Source organism: Lissotriton vulgaris, chromosome 4_1 (assembly GCF_964263255.1).
Source record: "Lissotriton vulgaris chromosome 4_1, aLisVul1.2, whole genome shotgun sequence".
Lineage (NCBI taxonomy): Eukaryota > Metazoa > Chordata > Amphibia > Caudata > Salamandridae > Lissotriton > Lissotriton vulgaris.
Genome location: NC_141691.1, coordinates 616,242,597 through 616,266,271, shown reverse-complemented (window position 1 = coordinate 616,266,271; position 23,675 = coordinate 616,242,597). Strand labels below are relative to the sequence as shown.

Genomic DNA, 23,675 nt, shown 5'->3' with positions numbered 1-23,675 from the left:
CTGCCTAGAATAATACATTTTCTGGTTGTCCTTATTTCTATATTCAGTATAGAATTAAGGAGATTTTTTTTTTATTATTCTCGGCAGTTTTCTATAATTCCATCTTTTATTGTCCGAAACATAGCAGAAATGCCAAAGGCGAGACCGATTTAAAAGACGCCCTGCAATAGAAGAAAAAGAACCAGACTCTTACTTTTACCCTGTAAAAGTAAGAGTCAGTTTTTTAGGTCGAGCCTGGGCATAGCATGCGCTGCTCTGAGAGGCATGCTGTATTGGAGTATGTACTTGAAGCCCGCCCACTCTCTGCCCATATTTTTCATTGGCTTGTGTCATTGTACTTGGTAAATGCTGGCTTCTTATTCATTAATAGGCTTGTTAGTACCGCCTTTTCTTAATTTGTAACCTCCCATGAGGACTGTCCCTTTTACTTCGGTTGTTACACGGTACGTCTGTAAGCACTATTTTAACTATTTTCTTTCATTAATTTATCCCACTGCAGGCACTACATGCTTTACTGCAAAATTCAGCGCATTCAGCGTGCCATGGGTGCTTTCACGAGGTGTTTTTTTAAAAAAAAGCATTTATTTATCAACTTTACAAACAAATGCTTTTTTTTGGTTAAAGTGTCCCATACTGTGCTTTCACTTTAATAGCAGCCGCGGACCCCTCTTTAGACATGGCTGGTCTAAAGAAAGGGGCATGGTCTCTATTAACATGAAAGCGCAGCATGGGGCGCTTGTAAACAACAAGCATTTGCAATGCAATAGGTCTTGCATTTTAGAAACTTTGACCTATTGGTATTGTAAATGACAATGCCTTTTATTATTGCAGGTTTTTACACACATAAATAAAAGGCATTGTCATTTCCAATGCCATTAGCTCAAAATCCCACAATTGCGAGACCTATTGCATTGCAAATGCTTGTTTTTCTCTTGTAGTTTGTTGAGGAGGAATACAGAAGGAGGACAGAGGAAAGTACCGTGGCCGAAGAGCTATGCCAGTCAAGTTGCTGAACCAGGCTCGAGAGAGGAGATCGCCTTGTTTGTAGAATCTGTGGGAGCGGAGGAGCAATCCATTTCCAGAAGCGGAACAGTAGGTTGGTAATTTCTTTTAAACTACTTCTGACATTATAGTGCCCTGCCCTATCTTGTATTGGGTCCTACTGATTCTGAAAACGTTACTTGGCTCAAAATTGCACAGAAGTCGTATCTAGAAACTAGACCCAACGCTGTCTGGTAACAGACATGCGTTTTTAAAGTGTACAAATGCAGTGAGCCAGCCTGAAGGAAGGAAAGAAAGATAGATGCAAATAAGAAAAAAACAAAGAAAAGTTAAAAGGAAGCAGGATAGTACATAGTTACAAAAAGGAATAGTAGGAAGAAAATAAGGATTGATGGAACGGTGAAAGTAAGGGAGAAAGCAGGACATTAAAAATTAAGTTCTGAAAGAAGGGTAGCAAGAAGGAATGAATAAAAAAGAAAAGATAAATAAGGAAAGCAGAAAAGTATAATTAAATAATTGGAAAAAAGGATGAAAGGGTAATGGATGGGAAGAAGAGAAAGGAAGATTAATGAATGGAAGGATTCAAAAGAAAGATGGAAAGAAGAAGAGGTGAAGGAAAAACATGAGGAAGGTAAGAAGAAAGGAAGAGACAAGAGAATGAGAGAACAACAAGAGTAATGGGAAGAAGGAGCAAAGATGGAAAATATGGAAGAAAATTAAACAGCAACATAAAGAAGGACAGAAAGCTCAGAAGCACAAATGAAAAGAAGGAGCAGAAGGAAAGAAGGAGCAGAAGGAAAAAAGGCAAGAAGGAATGAACAGAGAATGGAAAAGAAGGAAAATGGATAATAGAAAAGACAGATGGAGCGAAATGGGGAAGAATGAAAAAAAAATCAAAACTGGTTAATGTGCTATTTTTTTGGCCCATAAACATTTTAAAAAATATTTCATGTGGTTCGTACTGAGAAGTGTGGAGACCCTTGTACTAGAACACAGAGTTACATATATGGATAGCTCAAGTTCAAAATGTGGCGTAGCTCAAGTTCAAAATGTGGCGTGTTTACTTCATTCATTAAAGATTGCTCCATACAAGTTTACTTGGGCAATTTTATCTCAGCAACTGGCTGGCCACTTTGACCTCTTCCATTTGCAGTCCTAGTTAATATTCATACATATCTTTTGGCAGATACCATCCAGATTTTCAAAGCACAATGTAAACTTTATGCAACAGTTATATAGCCAGTATAATTAAAGGAGGTAAAAAGAAGTGGGAAGCTATAAAACAACTCAGAAATCCACTGTGTGCATCAAAGCAATTCTCCAAAACTGAACGACGCAAAGACAACGTTTTCAGTTTTGCATCTAGCTACAGGGTAGATCTTCTCTTTACATGTCCAACTGAGTATATCATGCGATACAGTTTGACATACCACCCCGGTACTCAAAGTAATCCAAAAGGAACTAGAGGTATTCTAAAAGTAATTATTATTTTATAGTACAAACTGCTTTAGAAATCAATACCAACCTGTAACTAATGCAACATTCAACCATAACTGCATTTCATTGTATAAACCTGCATTCCAAGTATATATTTACCTACCTGTACCAAGTCCTGCTTGGTTCTAGAAATAAAATATACTTTTTTATACTTATCCAATTGGTCTGCATTCTGCCTCTGAGTGTGTGTAATCAGTCCTTGATTGAGTGAATACAATAAATGCTTAACACACCCTCTGGTTAGGCCTAACTGCTCGCTCACCCTACTACAGAGAGGGCTGTTAGTACTTTCCCAATTTAGCCTCTGCTATACCCCTGGGAACTCCCTGGGCACACTATACCTTACATTGGTATAGTATATATGGAGCCAGCTTCCTACAGGTGGCTGTGAGGAGGGCCCGACGGGCCTCTGACCCGGGGCCTGAAGACACGTTAACACGCATGGGAAATGGGCGTAGCCCTCCCTAGGTGACCTTGGCTGTGGGGCAGGCCGGAGGACATGGCCCAGGGTCGGAGTGCCTGCCACGGTGTCCGGCAGGCCCCAGGAGCTCCTGGTGCCAGATGCACAGGGAAGCAGTACGAAAGGGGGTGGTGATGGACAGAGCATCTGAATCAATCAAACACTCACACCCAGTCAAAAGATCTGGGTTTAATCCATCACCGTTCTTTAGCCCACTCTGCCACCCCAGTTCAGACATGGCTATATGCAAATAAATCTGACCCTGTGCCTCATGGGAACAGTCCAGCCCGAACTGCCAAGCCATGTCTTCCCTGGACCGGAAACAAGCTTCCGAGGACCGGTTTCTGGCATTCCAGCCATCTTCAGCCCGGCTTGCTTGAATCCAGTGGCAAAGTGAGCAAGAGACTCACGTCTGAGCATACCCTGCCACACTTACGGCGGCCAAAAGCAGTATAAAAGGGGGTGGTGATGGACAGAGCATCTGAATCAATCACAGGGAAGGCCTCCCCAGGCCGTGGGATCCCTTCCCAGGTGCTTTGCCACTTGGTGGGCCGAAGGACAGAGCCTAGGATGGCGGATACCCACCCGAGGGACCACCAGGGCCCTGGTTGGAGCTTCTGGACCCGGCCAAGCAGGGGCAGCCTCTCTGGGCCCACAGAATCCTATCCCGGGTGCTCTGGCACGCAGGTGCCCAAGTACGCAGCACAGGATGGAGGTAGGCCAGTCCTGGGCCAGCTGGTCATTGGCTGAGGACCGACAGACCTCAAGGGGGTCCGGAGTACCATGTCCCTAGTAATTAGAAGGAAGGCTACCGACCTTTCTTGTCATCTGTGCGCACAAGGTGAGAGAGGGGACTGGAGGCATGAATGCACCCAGCCTCCCGAAGCCCTGGCTGGGCTTGGGGAAGCAAATGAGTCCCCATCGGGATTTCCAGGGTGGCTCAACCATCTGGTACCGCCATAGGAAAGCATTGCCCGTGACCAGATGACTGGGCTCGAAGAACGGCCATTAGGTTGTGCTGTGCCTTGACTAACAGGGCTTCCGCACGTCCTTAGAAGTGATGGTGGCTCTGTGGCCCGGGTGCTTGGAGCACCACCCGGGCCTCAGGCACGGGGAGGAGAAGGGCTCTGACCTGGTGCCCAAAGGCACCTTAACATACAGGCGAAGCAGAGGGCGGCCTCCTCGGGCCTGGTGGAGCCCCGACCTGGGACCTTGGCCGTGGGACAGGCGGGAGGACGGAGCCCAGGATGGGAGCATCTGCCATGGTGCCCAGTAGGGACCTGGTCAGAGCTCCTGGGCCTGGACAAACACGGAAGCCCTCCCTAGCCCTGCAGGAGCCTGTCCTGGGTGCTTTGGCATGCGGCAGGCCGGAGGATGGAGCCCAGGATGGGAGGTACCCACCCCAGGGCCTGTTGGGGCCAGTTGGAGCTCCTGGACCCAGGCAAGCAGGGCAATCTTCCACGGGCCCGTGGAACCCTGTTCCGGGTGCTCTGGCATGCAAGGGCCCAAAGGACAGAGCCCAGGATGGAGCGTGGCTTGTCCTTGGCCAGCTGGTCACTGTCTGAGAACCTTTAGATCCCAAGAGAGTCCGGAGTACCCTGTCCCTAGTAATCTGGAGGAAGGCTACCCACCTTTCTCATACATAATCTGTGCGCACAGAGGGGAACACTGGCACAAACGCACCCCACCTACTACAGCCCTGCCTGGGATTAAGGAATCCAATGATCCCTTTTTGGACTTCCAGGGCAGCTGGATTGCAGCTTCATGTCCCGGTCCACTCTTGGGGAAGGCAGGCTCAATAGAAAGGCCCAATGAGCAGGTTTGAGAGGCAGGCGTCAACCCAGGACCCTGGGGGCCCCAGCAGCCTGGGCCCAGGTAGCACCCGGCTGACAACCGCTGAACCACTAAAGGGTCTGGAGTACCCTGCCCCTAATAGTCCAGAGGGAGGCTACAACCCTTACTTGTATTGCATGTGCACCAAGGGACAGAGGGAAGCACCAGCACGAATGGACTCAACCCCCTAGAGCCCTGCCTGGGTTTAAGGAAACAACTGAGCCCTCATCGGGACTTCCAGGTCAGCTGGGATGTCCACTTTATGTCCCTGCCTGCTTTCAGGGAAGGCAGGCCTGGAACAAAGGCCAATCAGGCAGGGCTGGGAGGCAGGAGCAGAACTGGGCCCCGGGGGTCACGGCCCTGGCTACACCCTGCTCAGAATCGCTGGACCTCAAGGAGGTCTGAGGTACCCTCTCCCTAGTAATCTAGAAGAAAAATACTCCCCTTTATTGTAATCCGTGTGCACACAGTGACAGAGGGGACGGAAGGCGCCAACGTGGCCAGCCTCCTGGATCCCTGGTTGGGATTGGGGAAACAAATGAGCCCCAATCGGGACTTCCAGGGCAGCCCGGCGAAGGGGCTCAATGCAACCAGATGGCCTAGCTCTAAGAACTGCCATCTGTGTCTCAACAAAAGGGCTTCTGCTTGTTCCTGGGGGAGGAAAAGGGACTCTCTTGGTGGGTGCTCAGATTCCCAGCTGGGCCTCAGGCACGGGGCTGCAAGGGGGCCCCTGAAGGAGCACCGAGCCGGGGCCCGCAAGCAGCTTATCATGCAGGCGAAGTGGAGGAGGCCTTCCCGGGCCTAATGGAACCCTGTCCAGGATCCTTGGCAGTGCAGCAGGCCGGGCCCAGGGCCCTTGGGCCTGGTCAGAGCTCCTGGACCTAGCCACACAGGTGAGGGGTCCCTGGGCCCGGAAAAATGATAACACTTGTTCTACCACTTTTGTTCCCTAAGATATTGGAACCTAGCTCAGCCAGCACCCTGGGAAACCTAGCCAACTATCTGTGTTGTTTGAATGTTGTCTAATGCACTGGTTACCTGCTCAAGGCCATGTGCACCATCAGCACTATATTGCTCCATCTCAACTTGCTTGTTAACCGTGTGACTTGGTAAAGTGGGAGTCGCGTGGGCAAGACTGTTTATAGATCTAGTCAACTCATCATTGTGTGACACATGTTGGTGATGTCTGCACCTATGTGAAACCCTTTCCTGTTGCATAGCAGAACATAAGTTTGTAACTGCCTCTTTAAGTGAACACATTTGTCACAAAGTGTTCTTTGCCCTCCCTCAACTGTATTAGTTAGATTATCTAAACTATCTGATAAGGAATTTATATATTTTTTGAATGGCCAGTAACTGTTTACAGACACCTTGTAAATTTGTATTTTGTAGGCACTGCACTAACATTGAGGCCTCTCTTAAGTTCCTGAGACTTTTCAGGAACATCAGGGAATGTTGGTGACCTAGTGGGAGGTAGCTCATTGCCTTCCTCCACATGTGGTTGCCTTGAGGTGCCTTTGCTTCTGACTCTTGCCCTCTCTGTGACAGCACGTCTGTGTTCTATAAAAGTTACTGTGTTGATATGTAAAGAAATATTGGTTTACATTTAAAAAAAAAAATACATCATAACTATACAAACTCCAAAAGTATTTTTTCAACATTTGACTATGCATTTATCATTGCTAAAAAAGTTATGTTGTGTTATGTTATTGAGATTTTTATAGCGCAAAACAGCTGCCCCAGCAAAGGGACGTCCCGGCGCTTTAGCTGGCAGCAGAAAATATCAAAACACAACTAAACAAGCACAGAAAAAAACCAGAAAACTATAGTGGGCCAGAAGGAAAGAGGAATGCCTTGATGGCTCTCCTAAAAGCATACAAGTCCTCAAGGGCACGGATGTGGGCAGGTAGAGAGTTCCAGAGCTTAGCCACGAGATAGCGGAAGGATCGGCCTGCAGCCCGAGAGCGTTTGACCCGTGGAACTATCACCAGATTTTGGCCCAATGACCTTAAGGAACGAGAAGGGACATACATAGTAAGAAGGTTAGCCAGAATCAAGGGGGAAGACAATTTGAGGATTTTAAAAGAAAGGCAGAGAGTTTTGAACTCGATCCTATGAGCCATAGGTATTCAATGGAGCTTAGAAATAGTAGCTTTTGCCGAACAGAACCTGGGTAGGCCCACCAAGGCTCTTGCCGCAGCGTTCTGTACATGCTACAGCCGAATGATTTCTGCCTGGTTGGCCCCCAGTAGAAGTGAACTCGCATAATCTAGTCGCGAGAGTATGACAGCCTGGATTATCAGCTGTCTGGTCGGGGAGTCAAAAAATCTCAGGGCCGGCCTAAGCTCACGCAAAATACCAAAACAGGTAGCGGCTACTTTTTTGGTGTGTCCGCAGAAACTAAGAGCAGGATCCAGCCAGACACCCACATTTTTCACCTCAGACACTGGAATGGGGGTGGGGCCTAGCTCGGAAGGCCACCAATGATTGCCCCAGAGGTTGCTGTGTTTACCCACGATTAAAACCTCTGTTTTCTTTGCATTGAGCTGCAAACAATTTTCCGTCATCCAACCTGCCACTCCTATCAGACCCTCTCTGAACCTAGAGGCCATGGAGTCGGCATCCCCACTGAGAGCAACCGCCAGCTGCGTGTCGTCAGCGTGGGAGACCAAATTCAGGCCCCACTGCTTGAACATAAAGATTGAATACCGTGGGGTTGAGTGCCGACCCCTGAGGTACTCCCTGTTCGATGGAATAGGGTTTGGACTCAAATGGGGGAATAGCAACCCGGAAGGTGCGATCAGATAAAAAAGATCAAAACCAATCCAGTGCCCTCCCTGAGACACCTGCTTCTCCTAGACGACGCAGCAGTATCGCGTGTCAAACCGTGTCAAATACGGCACTGAGGTCAAGTAACACCAGTCTGTCTGGTGGGAAAACTTTGCTTCTGCGCACTAATGCCAGAAATGGCTGCTTTAAATTTCACATGCTAATGCTTATGCTGCAGCTCGTACTAAACTTGCTTGTTTTGCTTAATCATTAATGCTCGAGTTAAATTAAAGTAATGGGGATAGAGTATAGATAAGTGGTATACAGTGCATTCATTTACTTCTGTATTCTAAAATGTTTCCTTTTGATTTTGCTACTAGCTCGTACTTTGGGCCTGATCACCGACACATCTTCCATCTTGGATGATTCTGCACATGCGTGTTCTGACACTGAATTTGGTGAAGCATTGGCATTGAACCCCTGCTAACCCACTGCTTACCCACGATGTGCCTGGGAACCTGCTCATCTGACCTCTGGAAAGGAGGCTACCAAATACAATGTATTCAAAATGTGTACCAATATTGTTGGGCGGAATAAAATCATGGGAAAATAAATTGTGGGTGGGGATTCAATCAATATGATTTTAATTGAAATTACATCATCTTAATGTGGTGCGATGACCTCTCTTCGACTTTACAAACAATCACTGAAGGGGAACACATAGATTTGCAACATTTAGGGGTGGTACATTGCCCTCAAAATGGTATAACTAAGATAGGCTCAGATAGAGAATTTGTCCGACTTGTCTGAATAGCTGGCCTGTCACTGACCCAATGCACTCAATAGGCGATCGAGAGCAGAGGTGCTGGCGGAGCACTCTGTCAGAAGAATCGATTGCCCAATCGAGTACTATTTGGCTTTTCCTAGAGAGAGGGGTGTGACGCTGGCATTGCACTTAACTGAGGTCACCTGTCCTGATCGCACCTGTCTTTTCTGGTGGGCACCTGATTAGTCGGAAGCCTTGTCCTGGCCTGAAATTCGCCCCAGTCCGTGGCCAGGATTGGTCATTGCACCATTCTAGGTAAATATAATCCATGTGGTATGTCCTTGTACTATTTCCCTTCCTCACCCTTCCCAGGTACCATATCTAAAGGTGTTATTGTGATTTCCTACAAACTTTATGTCCTGCTGGTTATATTTTTTGCTTTTAAAAATTATGGTCATGAGATTGTGGCCCTTTTCATTTGACTCTGAAAATCTATCATAGATAAAGGTTTTAAAACTTTCCCAGAGTCTGTGGTTATTATAAGAAAAGTAAATGTGTTTAAATATTACCTGTTTATGCTAACACTCTGATCCACAGGACTTGTAGTAAGGTGACAAGAATTGGTAAGTCATGGTTTACAGGAATAAGTCCTAAATCGGTCCTCTGGACAAACTGATAGAGTGAATAAATTATTAAATTGGTTAGGCAGGATTACTAGTTCAAAGTGTGAATGTTATATGGGCTTAAGGTGAGTATGGTAAAACTGAGCTAGTTGGTCCCTGCTCGCCCTATCACCATACGATACATAACAATTACCGAATTCCTAATTTGCGTTTTGGAATTCTTTGCAATTTGCAAATCGGTATTCTGTCGCTTTGAACATCCGGTTCTCTTTGCACAAGGATCCGTGTCTACATATCAATCAGTGATTGTAATATCTTTTTGACACACAGCTAATAATTCCACAATGTAATTGGAAAGATAGTTAAATACGCATCCACAATAAAGGTAGTCAAAATAAAGCATAAACACTGAAAGAACATTATAGCTTTTTCTAAAGAATTTTCCAAAAATGAAAAACATGCCTGAATTGCCATACAGAACATAACTTACATGTGTCTGTATCACCTTTGGAGAGACAGCTGCTGATTAGGGTGTTGTAGGCATGCTGGTGCCGCAGAACCTCTAAAATTGGTGAAACTTGCTTTGGGTGTGTGAAAGGAATTTTACTAACAAGTATTCCCATCAAAACTTCTCCTTTCCAACTACAGTTGTTGATGAAGTAACAATGCTTCTGACAGCCTGGAAGAGTCTGGTGAAAGAAAACATTACTTTTGATTGATTTGATTACAAAGTAACAGCATACATCACATTTACCCACACACTTGAGAAATAACTCCTCTGTAGATATGGCTAAATTACTCAATCCAAAGGTAAAGCTTTGTCTTAATGACTGCTTAACCTTGGCCCCTTGTATAGTGTTTGCATGGGAGGTGCCAACAAGGTTGGTACTGAAACTGCTGACGTGAAGATCCAGGTAGATGAATCGTAACATCCCCCTTCGAGCCTTGATTTGATAAAAATTGAAGCTGGGAAATTTGGAAAACTCTGGTTTAAAGGCCAGATCTGCATCAACATAAATGCCTCCAGTGGGTAAGAGAGGTGTCCATGGCCTGCGTCCAAACACAGATTCCATTTTTTTAGGTCAATTCTTGTAAACAGAATTGTGGGTTAATATTTAAAAAGTGGGCAGGCGTCCACCACCTGAGGAGGATTCTTCTGTTTGTCAAGACAAAAGAATCAGTAAATACAGGTGCTAAGAATTTCTTTGATAGACTGAAAATCAGCTGCGTGTCATCTGCATACATATTATAATGTGCTCCTGCTTGATGAAGTAAATACATTAAACACAGTGGACAAGCCCAGTGGGAAACTACTGGTGTTTTCCCCGAGTTAGCATTTGTAAGGGGCATTTAAACTGTTTGACGTTGGTTGCAGAAAAATAATTCTCTCTAGGGCATTGCACCTTTTATTATTCTCAAAGCATTGAGCCGGACCTCCTAAGAATTCCTTTAACCCCTTCCATGCTCATGACGAGCTCAGCTCGTCATGAGGCACAGTTGAGCTGTGCTGATGACGAGCTGAGCTCGTCATGAATATAGGAGAATTCCACTATCCAGCACAGGGGAAAAATAACCACAGCAGCGATGTGGTTAAAGTAGTGTTTCAGTCTTGCAACATTTAAAAAAACATCATGAAACGGGGGATTCTATTTCTCTGCTCCTAAAAGTCCAGAGTGGAATTAAACAATTTGTTTTCTGGGGAGGAGGAGCTTAGCACGCATCCAAGATGGTCGCGTGAGCACAGGGCTCCCCGGACCCTCGCCACTCTTCGCAACTGATCCTGATAACATCCTGAATTCTTGGACGGATTCTCGAAGATGAACCTCGTCTGAATCCATAACTCTTTTCAGAATTTAATTCGGACTTGGGAAACCGAAATTATAGCGATTTGAGCTTTCGAGGCCCACCTTGAGGCGAGCCGGGGACTTGGTGACTTGTGGAGCCGGGACGAAGTTGAACAACAACGCCAGTGGGGTCTCTTCAGTAGCTCCACTCCAACTTTCGGTTTCGTTTCTGGGTCCTGGCATGATCTGATTACGAGACAGTTTCGCTTGGTCGGGGACCGGTCCAGCCTCCACTCTGTGCGAGCGCTACTTCACCATCACGGCCGCTTGGGTCAAGTCGTGACTTTGTCTTGGCCTCGCGTGCCAGCTTTTGTAGACTTTTGGTGCCTTGCCCGCAGGCGGCCATTTTTACTAGGTCTCGCGGGCCCCTCCGGGGCGCATCTTCCAGCATGGCAGCTAGGGGTGAAGTCGAGAAGCGGAAAACTAAGACGCCCCTTCGTGGGGGACCGGTCCAGTCTAACATTATGGACCGGTACACTCAAGCCAATGGATCCCCTGGGGTCTCCAGTCGTACCCCGGAGGACGCCAAAGAGGACCCATCTGCCCCTACTGATTTGTCCCTGCAAGACATCATGGGCCCCATCACCAACATGAAGGAGACCATCGGCCAGCAATATGAGGCTCTTGCTCATAAAATTGACACAGTTGCCATTGATGTCACCCTGATCAGGGCCGACCTGTCCAAGACCAATGAGAAGGTGAAGTCATTGGATCTGAAGACCTCTAGTCTCACGGCCGATGTGTCGGAACTTCAGACCGAACTTGGCAATCTGAAATCGGCTAATGACCTGATGTCCCTCGGCTATAGGATTTCGAGAACAGGGCAAGTCGCAACAACATCCGCGTCATAGGTGTTCCGGAAAATCCCGAGACTCACTCGGTTGACCTCCTGGTTGAAGATCTCGTCCTGAACCACCTTGCCCCCTCTAGCCTGAGCAGGTTTTTCGCAGTGGAGCGTGCCCATCGTGTTCCGGGTGGTAAGCCTAAGCCGGGCGCTCCCCCGAGGCCTATCATCGCAAAACTTTTTCATTTCAGGGACCGTGATGCTATCCTGCAGGCATCGAGAGTGAGTGGCCCGGTGAAATTTGAAAACTCCACCGTTAATTTTTACCCGGACTTTACTCAGCTTGTTCAGAGACAAAGGATGGGCTTTCAGGGAGTTAAACGACTTCTCCGGAACTTAGGATTGAAGTACGCAATGCTTTTCCCTACTAGGCTTCGTGTGGAATACGAGGAATGGACTTTCTTTTTTGATCGACCGGACATTGTGAGTGACTGGCTGGATTCCCTGCCTGGCCGAAACGACCGGACGGAGCACCCTGGTGGTCCCGAGGGTGGTGAGCCTACACAGAAGTGACCTTTCGGCCCCTGATCTTCGAATACTAGACATTGCTCAGCTGGGTTCTATTTCTCCTGTATATTATGTTTTATTGTCGTCCCCATCCGGGTGGCGGGTGGGACGGGCCTCTTTCCTCCTCCAGGGTCTTTTTGTAGAATGGGAATGGTAGGGCGACAGGCACACTGCATGTTGGGGTGGCTTTTTAGTCTACTGCAGGGGTGCAGGGAGGGGGGAGTTGTAACAGGCGTTGGTTGGGGGGCGGGATGGGGTGTTTGTGAATGTGTTTTTCTCTCTCAAGGCGACGTATTGGTTTCTTCCCTGCTTCAAGTGTCTTGCTCTTTGTGGGGTGACTCATGCATCACTTGTGGGGATGGGGGTAGTGGGTTGAGGTTACTATCTTGGAACGTCAATGGATTGGGGGATCAAATAAAACGGGGTGTTGTACTGCAGTATCTGCGTAGTTTGTCTCCTGAGGTGGTACTTTTGCAGGAGACGCATTTGGTGGGAAATGTGTCATGCTATGAATAGGTGGGGTTATCGCTTGGGCGCACACTCCGGGTTCACCACTGGTTCCAGAGGGGTGGGTATTCTGGGACGGTCTTCTCTCCCTCTAGAGATCGATAATGTAATCCTCGATGACAGAGGGCGTTCTGCCGCCCTCACTGGTAGGTGGGAGGGTAAGACTCTTTCATTGCTTACTGTATACGTTCCCCCGGGTCTCCAGACCTCTACCTTCTCGGATGTCGGCCGGGTGATGCTGGAGCTCCCTGATGGTCTTCTCCTTATGGGTGGGGATTTTAATTCTGTGCTTTCTGGCAGTATAGACCCCCCCCCCCCGGGATCTTCCTAATTCCCAGTCATGGCTCAGTGGGTTCTTGGACACCTTTGGTCTGGTGGATTGCTGGAGGTCAATGCATCCAACACAATGTCAATACACCTTTCACTGAGGCCTCTTTTAGAAAGAAGTTGAAAACTTGCCTCTTTACTTTGTGATTGGGTTCTCTCTCTCCTTTTAATATGCTCTCTCCACAGCGCGGGGACACGCCGGGAGGCGTCACCAGGCGCTTTACAAACTCCTTTAAACTAAACTAAACTAAACTCTGGGGCTCATGGGAGTCTCTCCAGGCTTGATTACATCCTCATGCCGGCTGCCCAGTCATCTTCCGTTGGGGAGATCAGACACTTGGCCCGGGGCATTTCGGATCATTCTCCATTGTGGCTTTCTATGGACACTGGGGTGCATGCTGCAGGGCGGATCGCCCCTATCAACCCTTGGTATCTGCGGAATCCCAAGACTCGTAACAGTCTGATAAAGACCCTAGACCACTATTGTCTGGAGAACGAGGGGTCCGTTTTGTCCTCTGTGTCCGTGGGAAGCCTTTAAAACTGTCATTCGTGGACAGCCCCCATCTTTAATAGCCGAGACCAAGAAAGCTAGGAATCAGGAGGTTGTGAGTCTGGAGGCGGAAATACTGGAATTGGAGGCTGACCTAGAATCAGGCATTACCCAGGATAGACTCCACGCCCTTGGTTTGAAGCAGTTTGATTATAAATCCCTTGTCACGGATACTGCCAAGACAATGTACAGGGAACAGCAGGGTAGACTGTATGATGTTGGGGACAAGGCGGGTAAATTGATTGCTTGGCTTGATAAGAAGGAAAGAGCGAATCGTGTGGTCCCTGTGATTCAGACTTTGGATGGTGTAAGTGTGACTGACCCTGGCGAGATTGTTGAGTGTTTTGCTGACTATTTTCGTGTGGTGTACTCCCCGGTGTCCGATAGAGACGAAGATGACTCCCACTCATTGCTGCGGAACATTGCGCTGCCCTGCCTTTCTGAGGTGGATCGAGAGTGCATGGAGGCTCCATTGTCGGTAGACGAGATTGCGACCGCAATTCGTTCTCTCCGTTCGGGCAAGGCTATGGGCCCAAACGGCTTGCCTATCGAGCTGTACAAACTGCGCCCGGATAAATTCGCACCATATCTTCTTGATATGTTCATGGAGTCACGTGATCTTGGCACCCTCCCTTGTGACCAGCGTTTGGCAACAATCGTAGTAATTCCCAAGGAGGGTAAGCCTCGTGATCGTTGCACATCGTATAGGCCTATCTCTCTGTTGAATGCTGAGCCCAAGATTCTCGCCAAGGTCCTCGCTAATCGTTTACTTGCAGTAATTTGTGACCTGATCCATCCGGATCAATCCGGTTTTATTCCACACCGGCACACTGCTCTCAATTTGCGGCGCTTACATGGTGTTCTCGCTAGGGCGGAGTCTCTTCCGGAGCCAGCCATCTTGGCTTCCCTGGATGCCACGATGGCCTTCGATACGATAGAATGGCCCTAGCTCTGGGCCGCCCTGGCGAAATTTGGTTTTGGTTCAGAATTTGTCGGATGGGTGAAACTTTTATATACGGAACCGCTGGCTCAGGTGGTGGTTAATTGCCGAGTGTCCCAGCCCTTTACCCTCGGGAGGGGTACTAGGCAGGGGTGCCCGCTGTCCCCCCTGCTCTTTGCTCTTGCCTTAGAACCGCTTGCAGCTTGGCTCCGATGGGAGCCGTCGATAAAGGGCATTCAGTGGGCCCCCGATTTTGAACACTGTGTCTCGTTGTACGCCGACGATATCCTCTTGTATCTAACCTCCCCTCGTAAATCCCTTAACGTTCTGTTAGACGTTCTCACCTCGTTCGGCAAGAACTCTGGTTTGATTATTAATTGGTCTAAATCGTGTGTATACGTTATCTCGGGTGGTCTTCCCCCATTACCAAGTAGGTTTCCCATTCAGATCTCTCAATCCGGCTTCAAGTATTTGGGGGTCTTTATATCGCTCGACCCTGCTGCCCGCTATGAGCATAATCTCCTTCCTCCTCTCCGACGATTGAAATTGGACGTGGTTCGGTGGCGTAGATTACCGTTGTCGCCACTCGGTCGCGCGGCTCTCTTTAAAATGATGTCCCTACCTCAGTTTCTCTACGCACTCCAGAACTCGTTTGACGTCATTCCGGCAAGCTACTTTCGGGAGGTGGAAGGTTTACAGAGGAGGCTGGTTTGGGACGGCCGCACACTTATCGCTCTCGCAAAGTTAACTCTCCTCTGGTATGACGGGGGCATGGCGCTCCCGGACATCAGGAGGTATTATTGGGCCTCCCAGTTGTCCGCAATTAACCACGCAATGTATGAACCAGGTCCGAATCCTGCTTTCGAGATGGATAAACATCAATTGCCCGGCGGTGACTTCAATAGAGCACTCTACTCTCGGACAGCGGGGAGGAACCTAACGAGACCCACCAAGATTGCGGTGGGTGTGTGGAAGGATGCAAATGCGGCCATGGGATGGAACGATCGATTGACACGAGCGAACCCTCTGTATGCTTCTGAAAGACTGGTATGCTTCTGGACAACGAAAGGTTTTGAGAACTGGGACATGATCGGTATAAGCAGAGTGGGTGACCTTTGGGTGAAAGGCGCGGTCAAGACCTTTGAGGTGCTTCAGAGTGAGTATGAGTTGAGTGATAGAGAGTTTTTCAGGTATGCGCAGGTCCGCCATGCTTTGCGGTCTGTCTTCGCCACTGATGTTAATGTTCCCAAGTCCTCCCCACTTGAGGACCGTATACTTGATGGTCATCTGCCCGATAGTACGATCTCTTTGATCTATAAGAAGTTAATTAACAATCGGGCAGATCTCCTTGTGCATCTCAGGGAGGCCTGGACCGGAGACGGGTTGGAGCTGGATGACTAGGACTGGCAGTCAGCACTGTCCTCCCCGAAAGAGGTCGCCATTCCTGCCCGTCTCCGTCTCGTCCAACTCAAAATTCTTCATCGGGTGTATGTTACTGGTCCTCGTTTGGTTGCCATGGGCTTTTCCTCAGATGGGCTATGCAAGCGCGGGTGTGGATTGAGTGCTACCTTTCTCCATATCATTTGGGAATACCGTGAGGTGGCGGCGTATTGGAATCGTGTGCATGGGGTAATGGAGTGTGTCACTGGGGTCGCTCTGCTGCCTGAGGCTCAGAGATGCTTGCTGAATGTGTGGGAGCCGAATGATTACAACGTCGCTCAGGCCCGGTGGGCGTCCCTTGGGAACATGATCGCGAAGAGGGATATTGCGCAGCTGTGGGGTTCCCAACGGCCCCCCACCGTGTCAGTATGGAAGGGGAATATGGACTGGTGTATGTTCAGAGAGAAGACTGTGTATTTGGCTAGGGGCAAGCCCAGGGCGTGGAATAAGATCTGGGGTCAATGGAACGCCTACAGAGGTAACATCTGTACACCCCGTTTGAGGACAATCCAGATATTTCTCTGTCTCCCTGATCCTGACGTTCCTGAAAGAATTTACTCTTTTTCCTGATTGTCTGACTTCCCCACTGACTCCAACCCCCCCCCCCCCCCAGGTCATCTCTATTGCCTTCCAGATTATCTGTCCTGTACTGAAGGTCCCCCCCGTCGGAGCTCAACCTTGTCCATAATGCTCTCCGCCTTGAGTTTTGTTTGTCTGGTTTTTCTTTTTGTTTCTTTTAAAAAAATTAAAAATAACTTTATCCTGATTCCATCCTGTGTAGCAGAGAAATGTATCCTGTATTTTGCTGGACCTCTAGGGGATCAGTCGCTGCTCTGTGATGTTTTACGGTTGCTTTTTATGCCCTAGCGGCCGGCCCCTGTGGTTGTAGGCCCATACTTGTAATGATATTGGTATTGCACAATAAAGTTTTTCAAAACAAAAAAAAACAATTTGTTTTCTGGGAAGCCTCCTTGATCTCATATACTTTCTATCAGCTTAACCCTGACCCTCATCACCTCAACTAAAAATACAGCTTTTGTCTGAGTAAGTTTAAATATATCAGGTTCATGAAGTGCCAACAATATTTATCAGCAGTAAATGCTTATTAAGGGGGGTATGGATATTAAAAAGATGAATAATGTCCTTTAACAACTTACCACAAGAAAACTTGTTTTCTCCATCATAGTCTTATTATTCACATCCTCAGAAAGAGTAGAATTTACAATCAAATCGTAAAGTGGACCAATATTTGTTCCAGCAACAGGAAGCTCTACAAGAGAATTAAAACAAGTATTGGCAGTGCCAACAGGTCTGGCTTTAACGGAATGTTGTTTGGTTATGTGAAGCATTTCAAGTAAATAGCATGGGAATAGATATGTCTGTGTGGAAGCAAAGAACTGTAGAATAATGTAGGTGTAGGTTAAAAGATCAGATGACACTTGCACGGTCATGCCAGCCCTAAAACCCTTGTAGGTTAATGACTGCCCCTCTCCCATCTGTGCTGCTGCCTGACAAAAATAAAATATATTATGTAGTTATCTAAGACACTTAACGGCATTCCAATGTCATGTGTGCCCCTGACGTTCAAACTTTGGGAGCTGGAAAAATAAACAAAATGATCACAGCCATGCGGAGGGCAAGCCCTTTTTTTGTTGTTGAAGAAGCACACAACTTATGCTGAATCAAAACACGTATTCTTGGCTCCCAACATGTGGGCAGAGTCAAAGCCCCCTCTCTAGCGATGCTCACCTAATTGTCTGGCGACAGTTACGCGGTCAAGTCAGACCATAAAAAGCAACAATACACCTCAGTTCACATTTGTTTTCAACAGTCTTTGATGAATTTGACTTTGCTTCATGACAATAAATATAGCATTTATGTCCCACATACGAGTACACATTTACAATGGTTGAAGTGAAAAATATCTTGGCTAGAGGTGGATACACGCATGATCACAGAAAGAACCTGGGATAAAGGCGAGGGTTATAGACCAAATACAATACGCAGGGCGATACAAATGAATGACAATCTTTCAATGGATAGTTTGGAGCAAAGGTCTTATTGCCTCGTGTAGCTGTTCAAGTATTGGAAGGGAAATGATGGTGGGGTGCATCCAGAGTCTAGAACAGCTTTCCTCCTTTTTTGATGCATTTATCAGGTGTACTGTTTTCACAGGCTGTTGGCTCAGTCTTTGTCTGGCTACAAATCCATGATTAAATTGGAGCTTGAAGTTTTTATGCCCCATCAAAGGTGCCAAGAGGCTTTAGTAGCGTTACTCTCTCCCAGCCGATAGGTTTTTTAAAGTCCCAAACCTCTTGCTCGCATTTAAAAAGGTATGGATCAATTAGTCACACTTGTCCAGGTCTCAATACTTCATTTTTCCGTTTCAAAGATGTATTTCTGAGGACTCCCCAGGTATCTTTGTTAGAATAATAATAATAATAATAATAATAATAATAATAAAAATAATCTTTATTCGGTTTTTGCAGTTTGAAAAAGCCATAAAAGATAACATGGTATTAAAAACATTCAGTAAAAAAGCATTTACATTTAGATTTTAGAATATTACGAAGAGTAAAAAAGGTAGTGAATTACGGTTTTACAAATTATTTCTGTGTCTCATGATACATTTTAAAAAGTTTAGTACATGGTATACCGTACATTCAGAGTCCAAGAGTTGAAGTGATAACATCGCTGGGCGACACTGCCTAAGGCCCCATTTTTTTAATAAAGGGATAAGCCATGTCTTTCGATGTGGGTGATAGAACTTACAAAAAAATACTGTATGAATGGTGGACTGGTGAGAGTAATCATCACATGGGCACAGGACCATTTGGGTGCTCCAGTTGTTCTTGTCGGGGAAGGTCACCAGTCTGAAAAATAGGTTCATTCTGAACCTTGTTAGGAGCATCTTTTCATAGGTGGAAATCTCCAATGTGAGATATGGCTGGATTTTCAAAGTCTGCTGAATCATAATTGCATGCATTGCAGATTTTTTTGTGGCCATCGTTACTAGTCTCAGGGAGTCAAGGTGGCTCAATGCTGTTTGTTTTAGATCTTTTTTAGAAATTTCCCTCATTAGTTCTGGGTTGTTGTAGTATTTCTCAATCCCTAGATCGTAGAGGAATTTTCTAATATAAGTGAGCCAGGGTATTTTTTTTACCTTGTCCAGCTCCATGATATCTCGAAGAATGTTTTTTGTCAGGTTATTTTCTTCGGATAGCCAGACTCTTCTCCAAAGCATTAGGGGTTGGATTTTAATCAGATCTTCAATGAAGGGGATTCCCAGTTCAATGTGCGAGGCATAGATGGAAGTGCCTCGTGGTGTTGATAGGAGGAATCGCGTGAAGATGTTTTCCTCTTTTTGAATGGGGGTGGTGTTAATATGCCCCCAAATCCCAGCACCATATAATGCAATGGATTGGCACTTTGCAGCGTATATTTGAAGCAGTTCGACTTGGGGTTTTTTTCCTAGTCTGTTTGAAAATTTCACTAGCGCCATGATCGCTCTTTTAAAAAGATGTCTCCTGGCCTCTACCGCCGGTTTCCAACTTTGAGCATCATCTATCATGATGCCCAAATAGGGGTATTGTGAGGTTCTTTCAATTCTTTGTTCTTTCAAAAAAATGGTCTTAGCGTACCTACCACCATGACAAAGGTATTTTTTCATTTATGTGCAGGTCCAAGGCAGCCATGAAATCTGCATATTTAGTTAGTAGTTTCTGTAGTTCAATTGGGGTTCGGGCTAAGATGACGGCGTCATCCGCGTAGAGCAGGGCGGGGATCAGGCGATCTTTTACCTTTGGAAGGTCTCTTCCCCCCTTCAGCATACACTCTTCGAGACCGTTGGTGTATAATGAAAATAGAAAGGGGGCGAGGACGCAACCCTGCCTCACTCCCCGCTCTACCCCGAACGGTGCCGTCAGTTCTCCTCTTGTCCCAAACCTCACTCTCGCTGTGGCCCCACTATAGAGTTCCCTTAGATAGTCCAAAAGAGGGGGGTCTACCCCCATCTTGCTTAACAGCGACCAAAGCTTGGAATGTGAGACGCAGTCGAATGCAGATGACAAATCCACGTATGTCATGAAAATTGTCCCTGTTTTTGCGAGGGTATACTTAGATGTAAGCAAGGAGAGATTCAATACTTGGTCGATAGTTCCAGATCCCTCCCTGAAGCCAAACTGTAGGTCAGAGAGAATATTTTCATCCGCTACCCACTGTTGCAATTTGCCAAGGAGGACTCTACCGACCACTTTGCCTAGAGAATCAAGAAGGGAGATTGGGCGATAACACTTGACGTCTTGCCTGTCCCCCTTCTTGAAAATGGGGACCATTATTGATGATGACCATGAGTCCAGTAGAATAATGTTCTATCGATCTTTGATCAGTCTCATCTTTCTTCTATACAAACTGTGTTTGAGCTTTAAAGGAGAAATGCCACCCAACACATTTTTTTGGCATTGAAAGGATCACAGCGCAAAATCGATAATTCATTGGGTCACAACATTTGTTTCCAAAATAATTCCAGTAGCCATTTTTCCAATTTAACAGCTAAATCACTAAGCAGTCACCCCCCCCCCCCCCCCCCCACCCTCATGCTACTCTAGAACGCCTTTCAAGTGGGAAAAGGCACTTTACTTTGTTACTTTATGTTGAACACATGTCAGCACTTCCACATGCAGTAACCGGGTACCCTGTGCCCCACAATAACTTGCGAGAAACAATATTAGCCCAAAGCTGTGATTTTATAAGTTCAAAATAAAATACTCTGAATGTAACACTTCTCAGAACAATTATTTGAATGCCATATTGCTGCACACAGGTATGCTTTCAAAAATGCTTCAAAATAAATGATGTGAAAAGTAAAACCAGTGAGGCAGCTAAATGGTCCACTCTTTGCAGCTAGACACAGACTGCATACAGCCAGGGTCCAGATGGGAAAGAAGTTGGCAAAAATAAAGCATAGCATTGGAATAACCCCTGTAAGCAAAGAACAAATGAACTAAATAAAAAGAATAGGGCAAACATAAAAGACAAGCAAGAACATTTTGAATGAATGTCAGTCAGTATTTACAGATACAAACACAACATGCTTTGGAAAAGCCAATAGGTCTGGCTGTGATGTCATGTTTTGTCATGGTTTGTGCAAATCTTTGTTGCTTGGGAATATGCTACAGTCAAATACTTTTTTTGGTTTAATGCCCCGCCCCCACACACACATTACTATAGCACTCCCTGGCACTGAAGGGAACTACTTTGTGTCTGGATCTCCTTCTTGTGAAATGGCTGCATACTGTAACTTATAGTGAAATCATACAGTGGCGGAAGTGGGCTGATTTATTGCTCCTTAATGCATGTTGGAGTGGGTGGAAGAAAAATGTGAAGGACACAAACCACAGACTAATGGATAAAGTCTGGCTGAAACCCCTATAAATAACTGTTAGAACTGACTACCTTAAGGTGGTCTCCCCTCTCCCCCCCCCAACGTTTTGCCTTCCTCCTCCACTTTTCAGACCTAATTTTTGCTGGCCTTCAGACTGAGCACTTTACCACTGCTAACCATTGCTAAAGTGCATTTACATGATAATATTCGTTCATCCCAATTTTGCATATTTAATGTACTTATAAATCCCTAGCAAAATGCACTACACAGGCCCAGGGCATGTAATTGGAATGCTACTAATAGGCCTGCATCACAGATTGTGCCTCATAGCCCTCCAACCATGGCTCAGACCCACCACTGCAGAGCCTGTGTGTGTAGTTTACACTGCCATTTTGACCTGGCCAGATAAACTTCCAACCAGGCCCAAACCTACCCTTTTTATACACATAAATCACACTTAAGCTAGGCCCTGGGCAACCCGAGGGCAGGGTGCAATTATTTTAAAAGGCAGGACATGTACCTTTAAGTTTTATTCAGTATTACATGGCCTGGTAGTGGAAAACTCTCAAATTCGTGTATCATTACTGCAAGGCCTATCTCTCCCATAGGATAACATTGTTATTACCTTATTCCATTGTCTAAGTGTAATTCCCAATTGTGAAGAAATAAACTTTCCAAGTTTGGTGTTTCTGGAATCCTAATTAAAATCCTAACTTATGGTGAAGTCAGATATTAAATTATAATTTGGAAAATGCCACATTTAGATAGTTGTCATTTTCTTACTTTAGCCATTTCTTGCATACTGCCTGTCTCGGATCACTTGTCTTGGGTGGGTGACAGTTGGGCTTTGTGTATTTCTCAGAGACAGCCACACAATGGGAGCTTCAACACCACCAAATCAGTACACTTCTTGACCCGTGAAGGCTCTGCCAGGAAGAAGAGCTGCTATGCTGTGAAGTACTGCCACTCTGCTGGACTGCTGCTTTGCTGTGCTGACCTGCTGCCTGCTGTTCCCCTGCCTGAGAAGGACTGAACCTGCATCCCTTGAACTCAGACGGACTCCAAGGGCTAACCGACAAGCCCCCCGATCTGAAGTCTCAGGGGCATAAAATACTTCTAACCTACCTGATTCTGCACCTGGACTCTGCCATCTGTGAGTCTGCTTTGCCAAGTGGTACTACCCCAGTCCTGGACCCTTGGAAGTGGGTATAAGGTGCTAGCATCAACAAAAGTCATGCATCCACTGTCAAAGTGGCGTATTGCCACCACTAGTGGATCAGAACCGGCGCATTGTCCCTGTTGCATGGATCAGAAATGGCGCAATGCTCCTGTTGCATGGACCCGAACTGATGCATCGCCTCTGCTGCGTGGATCGGCCCCAACTCATCACCTTCGGAACCACCAATGTGCAATGCTCTTCTCAGTGCAAGGTCCTCACATCCCAGTCAACGGCATCCTTGATGACGATGTTGAAACTCTGCATCGCAGCTCTCATCTTATCGGAGCGGATGCATCGCCACTGTTGCATGGGCCAGGACCAGTGTATCACCACCACTGTGTGGACTGACACAGATACATCGCTTTGGCTGCACCCCACATCTTCGAGGTTGATGCAACCAGGATCAAGGTACTTTTGTTCTGCAGGCCTCAGTGGGCCCCTGTATCCAGCCCACGCTTCATCACAGTAGGCCTGAACTTTGTCCTGGTCCAACGCCACCAAATATTCCAAGTAAGAGCTTATTGCTTCTAAGTACTACTTTACAGTGTATTCATTAAGAATTCATATCTCAAGTTCCACTTATTGGATTTTTGTTCTTTTTAGTCTTGTTTTACTTATTAAATTAAATTCTATTTTTCTAACCTTCTGTGGCATCTTTTGGTGTTTTCACTGTTTTATTGTATGAAGTGTTGCACTTTTACTTTACACATTGCCTGTAGGTTAAGCCGGACTGCTCTGTGCCAAGCTACCAGAGGCGGAGCACAGGCTAATTTAGGGTCTGCCTGGCTCTTATCTTGACTAGGATTATGTTTGCTGATAGACTAGGGCTCATACCCCAGTTAATTTACAACCCATATTTCCAGCAGTAACTATGAGTAACTATGTTATACACATAATTTTAGTAAAATCAAAAGTTCTTGGCTAACACAGACCTGAAAAAGTCAATCAGTCTGTTATTCAATGCCAGCCTCTTGCCTTTGAGAAAGAAGGAAAGAAAAGAGAAAAAAAGAGGAAAAAAGAAAGAAAGAAAGGAGGAACGAAAAATAAGAAAAGGAATGGAAGAACAAAGGAAAGGAAGAACGGAAGAACAAAAGAAAGAAAAAACAGAAGGAAGGAAAGAAAAAAGAGCAAGAAGGAAGGAAAGAGACTTCAAGTGCCTCACTT

At 46.3% G+C, this 23,675-nt stretch overlaps 1 protein-coding gene across 1 annotated transcript in view; it reads right to left on the bottom strand.

Annotated features, from left to right (window-relative positions):
- The window catches only part of LOC147722334 (mediator of RNA polymerase II transcription subunit 1-like), a 597,606-nt gene that overhangs the window by 27,620 nt on the left and 546,311 nt on the right, over nt 1–23,675 (bottom strand). Inside the window, exons 13-14 of the mRNA XM_086966831.1 lie at nt 17,067–17,179; nt 9,441–9,639 (exon numbers count right to left, since the gene is read on the bottom strand). Coding sequence (XP_086822957.1) covers nt 9,441–9,639; nt 17,067–17,179 — 312 coding nt within the window. The remainder of the gene's footprint in view (nt 1–9,440; nt 9,640–17,066; nt 17,180–23,675) is intronic.